Source organism: Lutra lutra, chromosome 2 (assembly GCF_902655055.1).
Source record: "Lutra lutra chromosome 2, mLutLut1.2, whole genome shotgun sequence".
NCBI classification, from domain to species: domain Eukaryota; kingdom Metazoa; phylum Chordata; class Mammalia; order Carnivora; family Mustelidae; genus Lutra; species Lutra lutra.
The window spans coordinates 41,643,675-41,660,363 of record NC_062279.1 but is presented as its reverse complement, the minus strand read 5'-3'; the positions used below and the strand labels follow the sequence as shown (position 1 = coordinate 41,660,363).

The 16,689-nt window shown below is 38.5% G+C and overlaps 1 protein-coding gene across 1 annotated transcript in view; it reads right to left on the bottom strand.

Moving 5' to 3' along the window:
- Positions 1 to 1,410: 1,410 nt before the first annotated feature.
- The window catches only part of PSD3 (pleckstrin and Sec7 domain containing 3), a 735,018-nt gene continuing 719,739 nt past the window's right edge, over positions 1,411 to 16,689 (bottom strand). Inside the window, 1 exon segment of the mRNA XM_047717270.1 lies at positions 1,411 to 5,168. Coding sequence (XP_047573226.1) covers positions 4,953 to 5,168 — 216 coding nt within the window. The 3' untranslated portion in view covers positions 1,411 to 4,952.

Below are 16,689 nucleotides of genomic sequence, written 5' to 3'. Positions count from 1 at the left end.
AAAATCTAATCAAAATATCATTTTAAGTTTAATAAAACAGTACCACTATATATACTCTCAATAACTGTATTATATAATCAATCCTATGAGGTTTTTACTTGCTTTTCATATCACACTGGTTATTAAAGATAAAAATAAATTTGATATACATAGACCATATACTGATATACAGTCTACACATTGATACATATACATATACATACATACAATATAAATACCCACAATACAACATTGGCAGGTGACAGAAAGCATTTTCTTTGATGTCTGACGTACTAGCTCTATGAGTATTCTCCAAAAGCCTGCAATACTACAGATACACATAAATTACAAAGAATGAGCCAGGGAGATTTAAGGAAACTGTATATACAATTACTTAACTTGCAATATTTTCTTGCTGTTGCATTCAAGTCAACAAACTATCATGCAGATTCAAGTATGTACTGACATTCTCTCTATGAAGATATTCTCTTTGCATGCAATGGGTATTATTGTCTGAAGCAGAATGCTGCCCATTTGGGTTTTGGATACTACAGGTACAAAAGGAGAATGACAATGGCTTTGGACTTTAGTCCCCCTTTTAACAGTGAGACACTGAGAAGGAATCTGAGAGGACAAAGCACCTCCCTATCACTTGTTGGGATTATTTTGTAGTGAACTACTGACCTATGAAGTCCTCTATGTGACTTGATAGTATAAGATGTCAAAACACAGATGGAAATACCTGTTGACCTGAGGCCAACTAGTAGCCTGACCTGGCCTGGGAGAAGAGACAGCAAGAAAGCTTTTGAGCAAGGTAGACCCAGAGACTCATCTGCCTGCAAGGCTGACTGATCTTTTGTCAGAGTAACTTAGATGCTGAGAAAAGCAGATGCTATTTAAACCCAAAGTCACACTATTATTCATTAACTAAACTTTTAATAAGTCCTAGGATGCCACTTTGGTTCTTTGCTTAACAGTGTTACTGTTACAACTGGAAAAAATTGTCATTCAAAAAGTGAAGCAATTGTTCGCTGCTAAAATTAAGGAAGGTAGCTACCAATGTGCTGAAAACTTGACTAGGTCCATGAGCTAAGGTACCGAAACTTGGACCTACAATGCTCTAAAACTCCCTGTGAATTCTGGCTTTAAAAAGCCTAACTGATGACTACAAGGAAAGATGCCAAAGGAATTCAAACTCTAAGAACAACTAAGTATACTCAAGAAAGTCTTGGGCGCCTGGGTGGCTCAGTGGGTTAAGCCGCTGCCTTCAGCTCAGGTCATGATCTCAGGGTCCTGGGATCGAGTCCCACATCGGGCTCTCTGTTCAGCAAGAAGCCTGCTTCCCTCTCTCTCTCTGCCTGCCTCTCTGTCTACTTGTGATCTCTCTCTGTCAAATAAATAAATAAAATCTTAAAAAAAAAAAAAGTCTTGATAGTAAGACAACTTCTAAATGGTAAAGTTTCTTTCCATTGTCTATGATTAGGGATAAAGGCAGAGCAGAGTTAAAGCTCATACCAAATCAGGCCCTGCCTTACTTAAGAACAGCTTTTTAAGCTCTTTACATCAGAAGGAGTAGCAAGCTAGGGCCAGCAGGAAACTCTCCTTCACTGCTGGTTATATAAATTCTTCTGCAACCTCAGAAGTTCTGTGGTTTGGCCACAGGGTGAAATACAAACTCTAGAGACCACTTCTAGCTTGGCCTTAGAAAGCCAGCCAATTTTGCTCTTCCAAAATTAATTCCCTCATACTGCTCTTGACTAGGACACAGTCCTCATCTTCTGAATTAGGATAACAGAGAAGCCTAGAGGGTCTTGCACAGTTGCTTTCTACCTTCTTTACCTAAGATCAATAGTAACTACAGTTCTACCAGAGGAGTCTCCTACATATTGGTTTTACTTATGATTGATTAAAATACATGAAGTTGGTTTACTTAGGCATTGCTAAGCGTTACCAAAATGTTTCTAAAAAACTCACTTCAAACAATGGCTATAGCCTGGCAATAAAATGAAGACTCTGCATGCTAGTAGTTAAGTTTTATTGCTAACAATGGATTTCTAACAACTCTTGAAAGGTCAACATGCGAGGTGGGGGAACAAATCTTGAAAACACTCAAAAGATTTTATACATGGGCCACTTCTATGGTCAATTTTGCAACAAGACTATCACCAAGGTGTTCTGATGGCTATCAAGATTTTCTGTACAAAAAATAATATTAAGTGTATTTATGTGAAGGAGAATAATGATTTATCACATGGAGAGAAATCCCAAGGCTCCTGGTGCTGAGGTATGGGTGAGGAGTGGGGATGGGAAGAGGGGGAGTACCTTCAAAAGGAAAGGAGGAGAGGTCCCCTGTACTGTGAACAAGGCAGCAGGCTTGGGATAGCTGTGAAAGGAAATGTCTTCAGTTTCTTCTGACTAGATACCACATGAAAGAAATGATCATGAAGGAAATTGTGGTTGGCTATGGGCAAGATTCAGAATCTAGTTAAATCAGGGGCCCTTTCCTCCTATTGAATACACTCTTGGCCTCCTAGGTGCACTGACAACAGATTGGGCAGAGGTATCGCTCAACACATCCCTGCGATGGGCAACATCATGCCAGGGCAATCTGGGATCCTGGCTACAGAAAAACCTTTTGCAGTTGTTTTTAAAGAGAAACTATGCAAACATAGTATACGGCAGCTTCCAAGTGTCCTTCTCATTCATTTATCTATTAGCATATACAGCAGTTCCTGTGGCTAACATTAGTGAACCATACACTAGGCATAATGCTGTAGTGGTGCTGATGCCAACTGAGCATTTCAGAACTACTCTAAATGTCAGAAACACTGCAACAAGGTACCATTTCATGTCTATTATATACTGTAAGTAAAATACACAGAGACATTCTATATACACAGACACAGTCACACTGTAGACAAACACATTCAAGCCAATCAGGGATGTTTATTTTTCTTTAGTTATTGAAGCTCAGAGATGATATAGTCTATGTATTTCTCTCTGCTTGGTATAAATAACTAGGCAGAAAACAAACAGGCTAATTATTCAGATTTAAGGAAGATAGATGATTCCCTCGTGGAAATCTTAGATTTGGTCAGAAGCTACAGAAATGAATCAGGTACACAGGGCCATATTGGTAACTACCTTGTTTGTTTTATGGTTCTGAAACATAAATTTAGTCATTGCCTTTATGTAAACAAGATGGAGGGTTAGAGTGAGTTTTTCAAAGGTGTGGCAAAATATTTATCACAAAGCAAGCAGCTACAACCATAGCATGGGGTTTCTCTTTTCTGGGCACTAGCTAATATGGGCATTTATAGAGGGAAAGGAAATAAATGTTAATAAATAATGCTGGCATACCAGAACAATATGCCACTAGAAACCACCATGGTTTAACAGCAAGTTTTCTCCAATTTACCAGAACCATGATATTCATGCAGAGTCCCTGATTCTTTGGTTATAGTACCTTTAACTAATAAACTGAGTAGAACTAGAGCAAATATGTATGGGAAAGAAAAGAGTATTCAAAGTGATTTCAATAGACCTGAAGTCATGGAGATTATAGCTTTCAGGATCACAAAATTTCAGGATTTCAAAATCAGAAACTTCTAACTCATAGTGGGCTCATTTTTCACTTTCTCTTCCTCTATAAGAGAATGTGCTGTTTCTCATCCTAAACTGCAAAGGGACCATCACTGGAACAGACTCATTACTATAAGGTTAATAGAACTATTTTGTGTAGGTAGAAAATAATGATTTAAAATAAAGTACTTATTTTTAGGAAAAAGTTCAATAGTAGCAGAGTGAATTGGCTATCAAAAAGACTGAGATAAGAATAAAGTAAGTAACCTTGCATAGGCAACCAGTAGATTCTTCAGTTTTCCAACCACAATTCATTCAATTTATTACTTTCAGATTTATTTTAAAGAATCAGTATTCATTGCATTGCTGAACTGCAGCTACTTTTTCCTGTCTTATTTTGTCTTGATTAAAAAAAGAACAAAAGGGGTTCCATTTGCAACATTATTTTGTTAGGAAGACCCCAGTATTTCATAAACAGGAAATAACACCATGACTGAATAACCTAATTCCTGAATGACAGGGTATTGATGATAGAGATGATTCTGGATTCCTAGTCTAGACCCTGGGAGTGAGGTAACAATTTCCTACACACCAACCACATGCCTACGGCTACAGCTCCCCAAGAGTCGATTATTGCCACTACCCTTTAGGAAACAAAATGAACTTGGTGTTGTCTTTCCACAACCTTCAATGGCAAAAGATTTCACTCCCTCTTTCCTTCTTTGGCTGAAATGTAATCAACACTTCAAGGAAGCTAATGCACTTCTTAGGTTCTCCAAGTCCTCTGACCTTCACACTTCCTATCCCTGCTTTCAGCAGGATCACACCTCAACAGTAAGTGCGAAGATGTATGCACACCTGCATCACAGTGGAACATCTTGAGTCCCAGAACTGTAATTCTTAACTGAATTTCTGTGAGTGCTCAATTTCACCTCTGTGACTGAGCAAGATTTCACATATAAAGGCTTATATGAACTCTGGCTAGAATTTGCTAACTACCAAGTTCGTCCAGTTAAATGTTTCATAATGAATTAAATTTTTTAACCTTCAAAAAGTGTAATAGCTGATTCAAGAATACATAAAATGACTGAGCAGAGGGCAAATAAAAAAACCAAAGGAAAAGTGACACACAATTAATTCTGAAATCATGATCCCCTCCCCCTCACGAAAAAGGTGCATTAGTCATCAAGTAGCAAAAAAATCATCAAAGCGAAGAAATTAAGAGCAAAGAGACAATCAGAACAGAAACTAACAAAACTATACAATAGAAAAGGTTACTAATGCACCGTTTAGTCACAGACTGTTTAAAAATATATTCACGGGTTTACCAGAAAGATCTTGAAAAACTCTATTTTGCTCCATGACCAGTATTTCCTGGTCACAGATGGATTCTAAGTGACTTTTTGCTTAATGCTTGGTGTTTCAGGTCGGTGATCTTTCCTCTCTGACACGTTACGCTTAACCTTGGCTGTGACTGGGGATGAATCCGGATTCAGTGAAGGGCTTGAATGTGACTTCTTCAGTCCTGCAGCCTCACTTTCATTGTTACTCAGGAGCTCCTTGCCTCCTTCTTTTAGAATGCTGACATAAATTTCATAACGGGTTTTCTGGAGGGAAAGTGAGAGAAGAATGGTAGTCAGTATACTGTTCATAAATGCATGGAAGAATCATGCTTCTTCAACATCGCACAAGAATGGTAGAAGCTTGAGGAGCTATGACCTCTGGTTGTGGGCAATTAGATGGCTCCTGTGGTACAGTCACCTGAGCTTCCCTCAAATGACCAAGGCCTTGACTTGAACCTAGCTTGGATATGGTTGTTTACTCCCTTTCCTACCCCCTGTAATTCTACAAAGACTCAACTTGAGCAATCAGTCTATGGTGAATCTACTCTCCAGTTCCCTACAAGATCACAACACTTTCTAGAAGCTGCTCTGGGGTTCCCACCATTGCTTTTCTGTTAGAATTACCAATTTCTCAGAGTACTGTAGTTTCTCACAAAACTTCAAATTATATTCTGATACTTTCCTCATACTATAAAATTTTTTTCCATCATCAACTATTTCCTTAGTATCTATTATGTTTTAAGCAGCTCCTTGATTCTATCTCTGTGTATCTTTGTCTAAAAATAACTGACAAGCACACTGCAGAGATTTTTTTCCTCTAACCCTAACTGGTATTTGTTTGTTTATTTGTTTTTATCTGGGTCACTACAGAATATATGTATATATATCTTGCAAATTACAGATGGGCCTCAGATTCTTGATTTGATAGATTCTAGTCAAAATAAGCCTTTCACTGTACTGCTTTGACATATGAAGCATTTATAGAAAGCATAAAGTGTTTTTTATTTTTAAACAAAATGAGGTGTCGGTTATAATTATCCCAACAAAGGCAGGCAGACTCTCTGACTATAAATATTTTAAGGATTTTCCAAGTTAGACTGAGATTTTAAGTTAATAATTATGATGTTGAAGTTATTGGAAGTTACTCTTTCAGTTGTTTTGTTCAAAAGTGGGAAAAAGCGGCTAGTAATTAGCCTTGCTCTGGGTCTGGTCAGTATCTATGTGGAGATGACAAGTTTTGCTTGATAATGATAATGACATTTACATGAAGTGCTCATATGCTAATTTCAGGTCATTAATACAATAATCATGTACCTAATCAGTACATTACTTTCCCTATTTTACAGTAAAGGAGATAGAGGCAGTGAGAAGTCCAAAGTCAGAGTTTGCAAAGAAGCTGGGATTTAAAGTCAGGAAATCTGACTCCAGAACCCACTGTCTTAAGATATATCTCCTCACTAGATATGAAAATATATGCATGTATATTTTAGGATGACTACTCTTATAGATACTGTTTGTTTAGTCAATTAAATAAGGCATTCTCAATCCCCCCATTTCTGTGTCCTCTCACTACAAAGGTTCCTCCCACTGTAAAACATGAATACTTTTCCAGCCCCTCTTTTTTTTTTTAATTAACATATAATGTATTATTTGCTTCAGGGGTATAGGTCCGTGAATCATCAGTCTTACACAATTACAGCACTTACCATAGCACATACCCTCCCCAATGTCCATAACCCAGCCACCCTATCCCTACCCCACCCCCACCCCCACCCCCAGCAACCCTCAGTTTAAGAGTCTCTTAGGGTTTGTCTCCCTCCCCAGTCCCATCTTGTTTCATTTTTTTCCCTCTTTGCCCCCCACGGCCCCCTGCCCTGCCTCTCAAATTCCTCATATCAGAGAGATCATATGATAATTGTCTTTCTATGACTGACTTACTTTGCTTGGCATAATATTCTCTAGTTCCATCCATATCATTGCAAATGGCAAGATTTCATTTTTTGATGGCTGCATAGTATTCCATATACCACTTCCTTTTTATCAATTCATCTGTTGATGGACATCTAGGTTCTTTCCGTAGTTTGGTTATTGTGGACATTGCTGCTATAAACATTTGGGTGCACGTGCCCCTTTGGATCACCACACTTGTATCTTTAGGGTAAATACCCAGTAGTGTGATTGCTGGGTCATAGGGTTAGCTCTATTTTCTACTTTTTGAGGAACCTCCATACTGTTTTCCAGAGTGGCTACACCAGCTTGCATTCCCACCAATAGTAGGAGGGTTCCCTTTTCTCCGAATCCTCACCAAAATCTGTCATTTTCCAGCCCCTCTTGCAGCTATGATGGGTCATGTGATAGTCTTGCCAATGAGATGTAAGGAGAAATCTATTGGGGAGCTTCTGGGAAAGTGATTTTGCTTTCTGATAAAGGGGCCAGGCTTTAGAGGAGAAATTACTGGTACAAGCCCTCTTTCACTTCTATTTCTTCCTTGACATGGATATGACTGGTTAAACTGCAAGCCATGACATAGTCAGGGCCACAGGCAGAAAGACAGAAGGACCAGATGCTAACTTCAAGAAAAATGGAAAGACAGAAAAAGTGGGTTCTTGATGATACAATGATACAATGAGCTGGATCCAACTCTATAGCCCCTACTATCTCTGAATATCTTGTTAGTATGAATAATAAATATTCGTAGGGTTTAAGCCACTATTCATCAGGCACTGTCAAATGCAGCTGAAAGCATTAACAACTGATATACATTCCAATTTTAATCAAGTAATAAAGTAAAATAACAAAATTCTAAGCTTATCTCATAGTAATCAAAGGGCTTAATAAGGGCATTTCCTAATAAAAAATGTCATGTCATCAACATTACACATTAGTCAATGCATCAGTAAAATCAGGGTACTGAACTAGACAATATCCAAAGGGTATGTATACTAGTTCTAAAGTCCTATTCATTCTAAAAATTAAAACACTGCCTTGGTGGCAAGATTGAAGTACAGGAAGAACTACTCTCAATATGAACCACCTTTAGTAAAATGATCCAAAGACAGTTTAAAAATAGATTCAGCACGCCAGCATAAGTATTTCATGAAGCTGGGGCATTTATACAATAAAGGGGGTAGGAAAGAAAAATTCTTGAGATGACTTGAAAGGAGACAAAAGGAAGGTGATAGGGCCAATTTCCTACTGTCTTTGAAGAAACTGATACTATTGGGAAAATTCACCTGAAAAATACCATTTCAAACACTTATTCTACAGCTTTCGCTATAAAGCTATTGTCTCAAATAAATTACATCAGTGTGTCAGTCAACAAACAAAAGGAATAGCACTGAAGAGTGGAAGCACATTAGTCATCAGATGAAAAGAAAAGACAAAGCAAAGCAAAGAAAGAAGGGGACCAGAAAGTGAAGTGTTCAGTTGTTGTTAAGAGAACTAAGGAAAAGGAAACCGATGGGTGTTTATCAACTTCCAAATGGCTGTACTCTGTTTCTGTGTTAAAGAGGTTTATAGGAAAAGAGGCTACTAAACCCAGTGATGGAGCTTTGCTTTTCAGTCTTCTCTAAAATTAAACTAAATGCATCTTCAAAATATTTTAGGATATCTTTAATCTTAGAATTATTGGTTTCAGCCATATTCTTCTGAGATTATAGATTCATCTAAATATGTAAATCTCTATCTTTGAGGCTTAGGGCTAAGAACAGATTGTCTCTGAGTAAAAACAGCTCTGTGTGAAGCCCTGAAGAGCAATGGGAATGAGAATAACTTTAAAAAGTCTCTTCTTCGGGCATCTGGGTAGCTCAGTCGGCTAAGCATCTGCCTGCCTTCAGCTCAGGCCTGGGATCGAGCCCCATATTGGGCTCCCTGTTTGGTGGAAACCTCCTTTATCCTCTCCCTCTCCCATTCCCCCAGCTCTGTTCTCTGGCTCTCCCTATTTCCATGTCAAATAAATAAATAAAATCTTTAAAAATATCTTAAAAATTTAAAAAAATCTTTAAAAAAAATGAAAAAGTCTCTTCTCCAGCGAAGGAAAAATAAGATAAAAACAGAGAGGGAAGCAAACATTAAAAGACTCTTTGTCTTTTTAAAGATTATTCATTTATTTGAGATAGAGAATAGGGGAAGGGGCAAAGGAGAGAGAATCCTGAAGCAGTCTCCCCACTGAATGCAGAGCCTGATGTGGGGCTGGACCCCAGAACTCTGAGATTGTGACTTGAGCTGAAATCAAGAGTCAGCTGCTTAACTGACTGAGCCACCCAAGAACCCCAAGGACTCTTAACTACAGGGAACAAATTGAGGGTTGCTGGAGGGCAGGTGGGTGGGGTAATGGGGTAATGGGCATTAAGGAAGGCATGCAGCTGATGAGTCACTAAATTCTATTCCTGCAACTAATAATACACTATATGTTAACCAAATTGAATTTAAATAAAAAAAATTTTTTTTAAGTCTTTTCATTGATATCTCCCTTTACTCTCCTTTTTTCTGGGTGAGAATATCACCCTTCTTCCTAACTATACAACCATGTGGTATCTTTGGAAGGGTTTATTTCCTTTCTTTCTTTTGGAGAAGACATGATTCTTATCTCTTTTTCTAAAACCAACTGTGAAATTTAAGTCTGAAGTTAAAGCTCAGGACTATCCTGAGCTCACTCCCCTCTCAAAAACACATAAACACATAAAGGGTACAAATACACATACTCTAAGAAAGATCTAAAAACTAGCACAACTCTTCAGAGCTTAAGATAGGAAGAAAAAGCCACACAGAGAAGGTCAGTAAGGGTAGAGATATGGTCAGGAACTAAACCCCTGGCATGGTGACCCACAAGTGGCAGGACTATTAAGGAATGGAGGTCCCCCCCCACCGAGAATTGTGGGATTTAGCCCCTACATTGTGCAATTCCCCCTGGAGGTGTACACTGGGAAGATGAACCCCTATAACATCTGGCTTTGAAAATCAAGTGAATCTTATCTCTGGGAGAGTCAGAAATGGAGACTCCACTCTTAAAGGGCCTATGCACAATATCATTTGCTCTGAGACCCAGCACAGATGCAGCAGTTTAGCTTTACACACTTGAAAGCACTTGAGCTATACACAAAGGACATTTATTGAATAATTTTAGGGCATGTGCCAGAGGTTCAAAGATTTACAGGAACTTTCTCTAGGAATGGAAGTGTGGGCAGGTGCCATTTTTCTTGTCCTCCTTTAGCCTAGCAGGCCTGATTGGCAGGTGCCAGTTCTGACATTCTCCATCTACCTTGCTAGCCTCTTGCCCCACCCTGTCCAATCTTCCTTCCCTGGCAGGTGATCCTCCAAAGCAGCTTTCCATAACACCTGCAATACCTGGCAGGTTTCATCAGCCAAGATCAGTGCCCCTCGAAAGCAACTACTGGTCCAGGGAGGGGGACCAGCCCTGCCTACCAACACCCCTGCAACGGTCACTTAAGCCTTGTAGCCAGCCACACCAGTGCTATTTCCACCCCCAGTACGCTTGTAACTGGGGGTCACACCAGGCCTCACAGCAAGCAACAATAGGCTATCCCCACCCACCAGCATGCCTATAGCAGCTGCAGCTGCACCTCTCAGCCAGTCCTACATACCAGTGTATCTGCAATAGTCATGACCCACATTGCAGCCAGCATGGCAAGGGGCTACCTCCACCTATGAGCACTCCTGGAGCGGTGTGGCCCAGCCACAACAGGAGAACACATGCAGCCCACATAGGGAACACCCCTAGAGCGCCCGGTTCTGGTCATCAGGGAGAAATGCTAGTCCCCACAGGATACCTTCTACATAAGGCCACAACTCCCAAGACCAGGAAACATAACTGACCTCCTAAAACATAGAAATAAACACAGTGAGTAGACAGACTAAAGAGACAGAGGAATATACTCCAAATGAAAGAACAAGATAAAACCTCAGAAAAGAACTAAATAAAATGAAGAAAAGCAATCTACCTGATAAAAATGCTCATCAGACTTGGGAGAAGAGTGGATGAACTCAGTGAGATCCTCAACTAAGAGATGGTGTACATCTCAACTAAGAGATGGGAAATACTGAAAAGAAACAAATCAAACTGAAGAGTACAGTAACAGAAATGAAAAATATGCTACAGTAGGTTAGAAGACACAGAAGAATGGATCAGAGATCTAGAAGACAAGGTAATGGAAATAATCTAAACTATACATATACATTATAGTTTATAATCTATACATATACATTATACATTATAGTTTATAATCTGAACTAAACTATATAGCAAAAAGAAAAAAGAACTTAAAATGAGGATAAGTTAAGCGATCTCTGGGACAGCATCAAATGTACCAACCTTCACATTATAGGGGCCCCAGAAGGAGAGGAGATAAAGCGGCAGAAAACTTATTTGAAGAAATAATAGCTGAAAACTTCCTTTACATGGGGAAGGAAACAAACATCTAAGTCCAGGAGGAGAAAAGAGATCCAAACATGATGAACTGAAAGAGGTCCACACCAAGACATACAATAATTAAAATGTCAAAAATTAAAGATAAAAAGGGATCTTTAAAGTAACAAGACAAAAGCAACTAGTTACATACTAGGGAACACCCATATGACTCTCACCTGATTTTTCATCAGAATCTAGTGGGCCAGGATGACTTGCAACATGAGCAACTATTATCATGTCTGGTTTAAACCATGATTCCCTTCCTGGGGCTAGGCATATTGACTTCTTTAATGAAAATCACAGTTCTGTTAGCAAGAAAGAAAGCCCCGCTGGGGAAGCATCAACAGTGACTACACAATACCATATACCAATTCTTTGGCCAACATTTACCATTTGAATGTGATCATAACTATTTTTTCTCTAAACTGGTACATCAGATGGTACATCAGAAAAGCAATTTACAAATACACTCCCTGTTGATTCTCCTCTTGGCTTATATACTAGCTTTAGCTTAGCTTTTTAAAATTTATTTTTAAAGTATAGCTGACATACAATATTAGTTTCAGTTGTACAACATAACAATTTGATACTTATATATATTACTAAATGCTCACTGTGATTTCAGTATTGTTAACATCTGTCACCAAAGTTACATCATCTTATTGACTATATTCCTCCTGTTGCACTTTATATCATAATGACTTATTTTATAACTTGTTTGTACTTCCTAATCCCCTTCACCTATTTCACCCATCCCTGGACCCCTTATCCATCAGGCAACCACCAGTTTTTCTCTGTATTTAGGATTCTTTTTCTGTTCTGTTTGTTCTTTTGTTTTGGTTCTTAAATTCCACATAAAAGTGATGGTGTCTCTGACTTATTTTACTTAATATAATACCCTCTGTGCTATGGTGAGTGCTGTGAAGTGTGTAAACCTGGCGATTCGCAGACCTGTACCCCTGGGGATAAAAATATATGTTTAATATAATACCCTCTAGGTCCATCTATATTGTCACAAATGGCAAGATCTCAATCTTTTTTTTAAGGCTGAATGATATTCCATTGTATATATCATCTTTATCCACTCATTAGTTAGTGGGCACTTAGGTTGCTTCCACACCTTGGCTATTGTAAATAATGTTCCAATAAACATAGGGGTGCATATATCTTCAAATAGTGCTTTTGTTTTCTTAGAAAACTCCATACTGTTTTCCATAGTGGCTGCATCAGTTTTCATTCCCATTAGCCAGCAGTATAGGAGGGTTCCCTTCTCTCTACATCCTCACCAATACCTGTTATTTCTCATCTTTTTGATACTAGCTATTCTGACTGATGTGTAGGTAATACCTCTTTGTGGTTTCTATTTGTATTTCCCTGATGATTAATGATGTGGAACACTTTCATGTGTCCATTGGCCATGTATATGTCTTCTTTGGAAAAATGTCTATTCAGGTCTTCTGCCCACTGTTTTAACAGAAAAAAAAAATTGTGTGTGTGTGTGTTAAGTTGTATGTGTTCTTACATATTTTGGACTTTAACCACTTATTGCAAATATTTGCAAATATCTTGCAATTATTTGCAAATATCTTCTCCCATTCTTTTCATTTTGTTGATGATTTCCTTTGTTGTGCAAAAGATTTTTATTTTGGTAAAGGTATTTTTGCTTTAGTTTCCCTTGCCTGAGTAAACATATTGAAAAAATGTTGCTAAGTCTTGTGTTTTCTTTTGGGAGCTTTATGATTTCAGTTATTACATTTAGGTTTTCATTTTGTATACAGTGTAAGAAACTGGTCCAGGGGCACCTGGGTGGCTCAGTGGGTTAAAGCCTCTGCCTTCGGCTCAGGTCATGATCCCAGGGTCCTGGGATCGAGCCCCACATCGGGCTCTCTGCTAGGCAGGGAGCCTGCTTCCCTTCCACTCTCTCTGCCTACTTGTGATCTCTCTCTCTCTCTGTCAAATAAATAAAAAAAAAAAGAAACTGGTCCAGCTTCATTCTTTTGTATGTACTTGTCCAGTTTTCCCAAATTCATTTATTGAAAAGACTGTCTTGGGCGCCTGGGTGGCTCAGTGGGTTAGGCCGCTGCCTTCGGCTCAGGTCATGATCTCAGGGTCCTGGGATCGAGTCCCGCATTGGGCTCTCTGCTTGGCGGGGAGCCTGCTTCCCTCTCTCTCTCTCTCTGCCTGCCTCTCTGCCTGCTTGTGATCTCTCTCTGTCAAGTAAATAAATAAAATCTTTAAAAAAAGAAAAAAAAAAAAAGACTGTCTTTTCCCTATTGTATACTCTTGCCTCCTTTGTTGAAGATTAATTGATCAAGCAAGCTTGGGTTTATTTATGGGCTCTCTATTCTCTTCATTGATCTACGTGTCTATTTTGTGCCAGTACCACACTATTTTGCTTACTACAGCTTTGTAGTAAGCTGGGAAATCTGGGACTATAATACCTGAAATCTGGGACTGTAATACCTTCAAGCTTTTTATTTCTCAAGATTGCTTTGGCCATTTGGGGTCTTTTCTGGTACCATATAAAATTTTATTATTATTTGTTCTAGTCCTGTGAAAAATGTTGTTGGTATTCCAGTAAGGAATTCATTGTATCTGTAGACTGCATTGGGTAATACAGACATTTTAACAATTCTTTAACAATTCTTCCAATCCATGAGCATTCCATATCTTATTTGTGTCAATTTCTTTCATAAATGTCTTATAGCTTTCAGAGTACAGATCTTTCCTGTCCTTGGTTAAATTTATTCTTAGTTATTTTATATTAGTCTTTTTGATGTAATCTGGGCAACTGGGAGTTTTTTAAAAAAATTCTCTTTCTGGTAAGCACAATGGATTTTTTGTATATTAATTTTGTACCCAAAACTTTACTGAATTCATTTACTGGATCCAGTATTGTTTCAGTAGTGTCTTTATGGTTTTCTATATATAGTATCATGTCATCTGCAAATAGTGACAGTTTCACTTCTTTTTTACCAACTTAGAAGCCTTTTATTTCTTTTCTTTGTCTGACTGATGTAGTTAGAACTTCTGTGTAGAAAAATGTGGCAAGACTTAGAATCCTTGTCTTATTCCTGATCTTAGAGGAAAAGCTTTCAGTTTCTCACCACTGAGTATCACGTCAGGTGTGTGTTTGTCATATATGGTCTTTATTAAGTCGAAGTATATTTCCTACATATCTACTTTATTCCAAGTTTTTATCATGAATGGATGTTAAAATAAGTTAGCGCATGTCATCTCTGCTCAAAATTCTTCAGTGGTTTCTCATTCTTAGAAATCCTTCCCAACCTCAACTCCTTAAAATGGCCTAGAAATTGCAGTGCCTACTCTTACTGCTGTTCACTGCTTTATTTTTCTCCTTAATACTTCTATCAGACTTAAATTTTCCTTATAAAAAATTCTCTTTCTCGGGGCACCTGGGTGGCTCAGTGGGTTAAGCCGCTGCCTTCGGCTCGGGTCATGATCCCAGGTCCTGGGTTCGAGCCCCACATCGGGCTTTCTGCTCAGCAGGGAGCCTGCTTCCTCCTCTCTCTCTGCCTGCCTCTCTGCTTACTTGTGATTTCTCTCTGTCAAATAAATAAATAAAATCTTTTAAAAAAAATTCTCTTTCTCTTTTTCTTGATAATACTAGAATGTAATCACATGAAGTTAAGGACTTTGCTTTTTGCACAGAGAAAACACTGAATAAATGTTGAATGTATGAATGGAAAGAGGGAACAAACATGAAAAAATAAAATTTCTCAATAAAACCTCATATAATTTGAACTCTCAATATGGAAAATCGTAGAAAATTAAAATAACACATATATAAACATAGAAGTAGATGCCTGATGAAGTCCTAAGTCAGTGACCCATGGGACACACTTAAATCTTCAGTGTTCTACCATTCCCATGTTTTCCAGAACAACACAGAGGGCTGACCCTGTGGAGCAATACTGAGGCACATGAGCCTCTACTCATCAAAGACTTGTTCATATTCTTCCCATGTCCATATTTACTTGACCACGATTGTCGTGATGACATGCAGGGCAAACCCGGCACAGTACAATGACAGGCAGGCTGCTGTGCTTAAAACACAGGTTCCCTTGGGGTGCCTAGGTGGCTCAGTCTGTTAAGCATCTGACTCTTGATTTCAGCTCAAGTCATGATCTCAGGGCTGTGGGACTGAGTCTTGCTTGGGGCTCACACTGAGTGTGAAGCCTGCTTGAGATTCTCTCTCTCTCTCCCTTTGCCCCTCCCCACCAGCTTGTGCACACATGTGCCCTCTCTTTAAAAATAAATAAAATTTAAAAACTAAAAACAAAACAAAACAGGGGTTCTCTCTATCTGCAGAGAAAGAAAAGTAGTTTATATCATATTTTTGAGGTTCCTAAAACATAGACATATTTCTGAGCATCTCATATAGCAGTAAATGAAGACCCAATTTCTACTACCCACTTTGAGCATAAAAATAAATTAAGAAATGGGGATCACTGTACACAGACTATGGTGGTTCTTTATTTGGATAGTTACTAGATCTCATTTTGACATGAGGAGGAGCTTCTACATTTACCTTCCAACAAAAGCATCCATTATAAAGATAAGAATTTTTCAATGGTATTTATATCTGCATTTCTCTGCCTGATCATTCCTATATGTAACTTACATGTAATGTATCAGGATCACATTTACTCTTGGGTAAATACTTCAATACTAACTGAAGAAACTGGACTCCCTGAGTCTGAGTGTAGTAGCCTTGTCACTATTAATACAGGAAGGAATCTGCTATTGATAGTAAACAAATAATAACAATATTAAAATATTATACCTTTGCTCTGACAATAATGTTCATAACCAGATGGTTAACAAAGGGAAGAAGAAACAACAAAAAAAAATGAATGTGTTAGTTAATACAATTTCATGCCACAAAGTAATCACTACTCAAGAATTAACATAATTAACATACTCCAGGTAGGGCAAGTTAAAATTGATATGGAATATGAACAATGAGTGAAAAGTATTATGGTCTTGAGGTCAGGTGGCCTGATGCTGACACTGCAGTGTAAGTATGGCATTTGTTTATTTCCTAAATTATTATTCACTCTTTGTTATGTAGCACTTTCAGGTATGTTTCTTTCATTAAGAAGGCCAAAGAAAATTTGAGAATAAGATGTACCTCAGGGACAGTTTGCTGCCTTTGGCCAAGTTATTAAAAATTTTGTCTTAGGGGTGCCTGGGTGGCTCAGTGGGTTAAAGCCTTTGCCTTCGGCTCAGGTCATAATCCCAGGGTCCTGGGATCCAGCCCTGCAACGGGCTCTCTGCTCAGCAGGGAGCCTGCTTCCCTTCCTCTCTCTCTGCCTGCCTCTCTGCCTGCTTGTG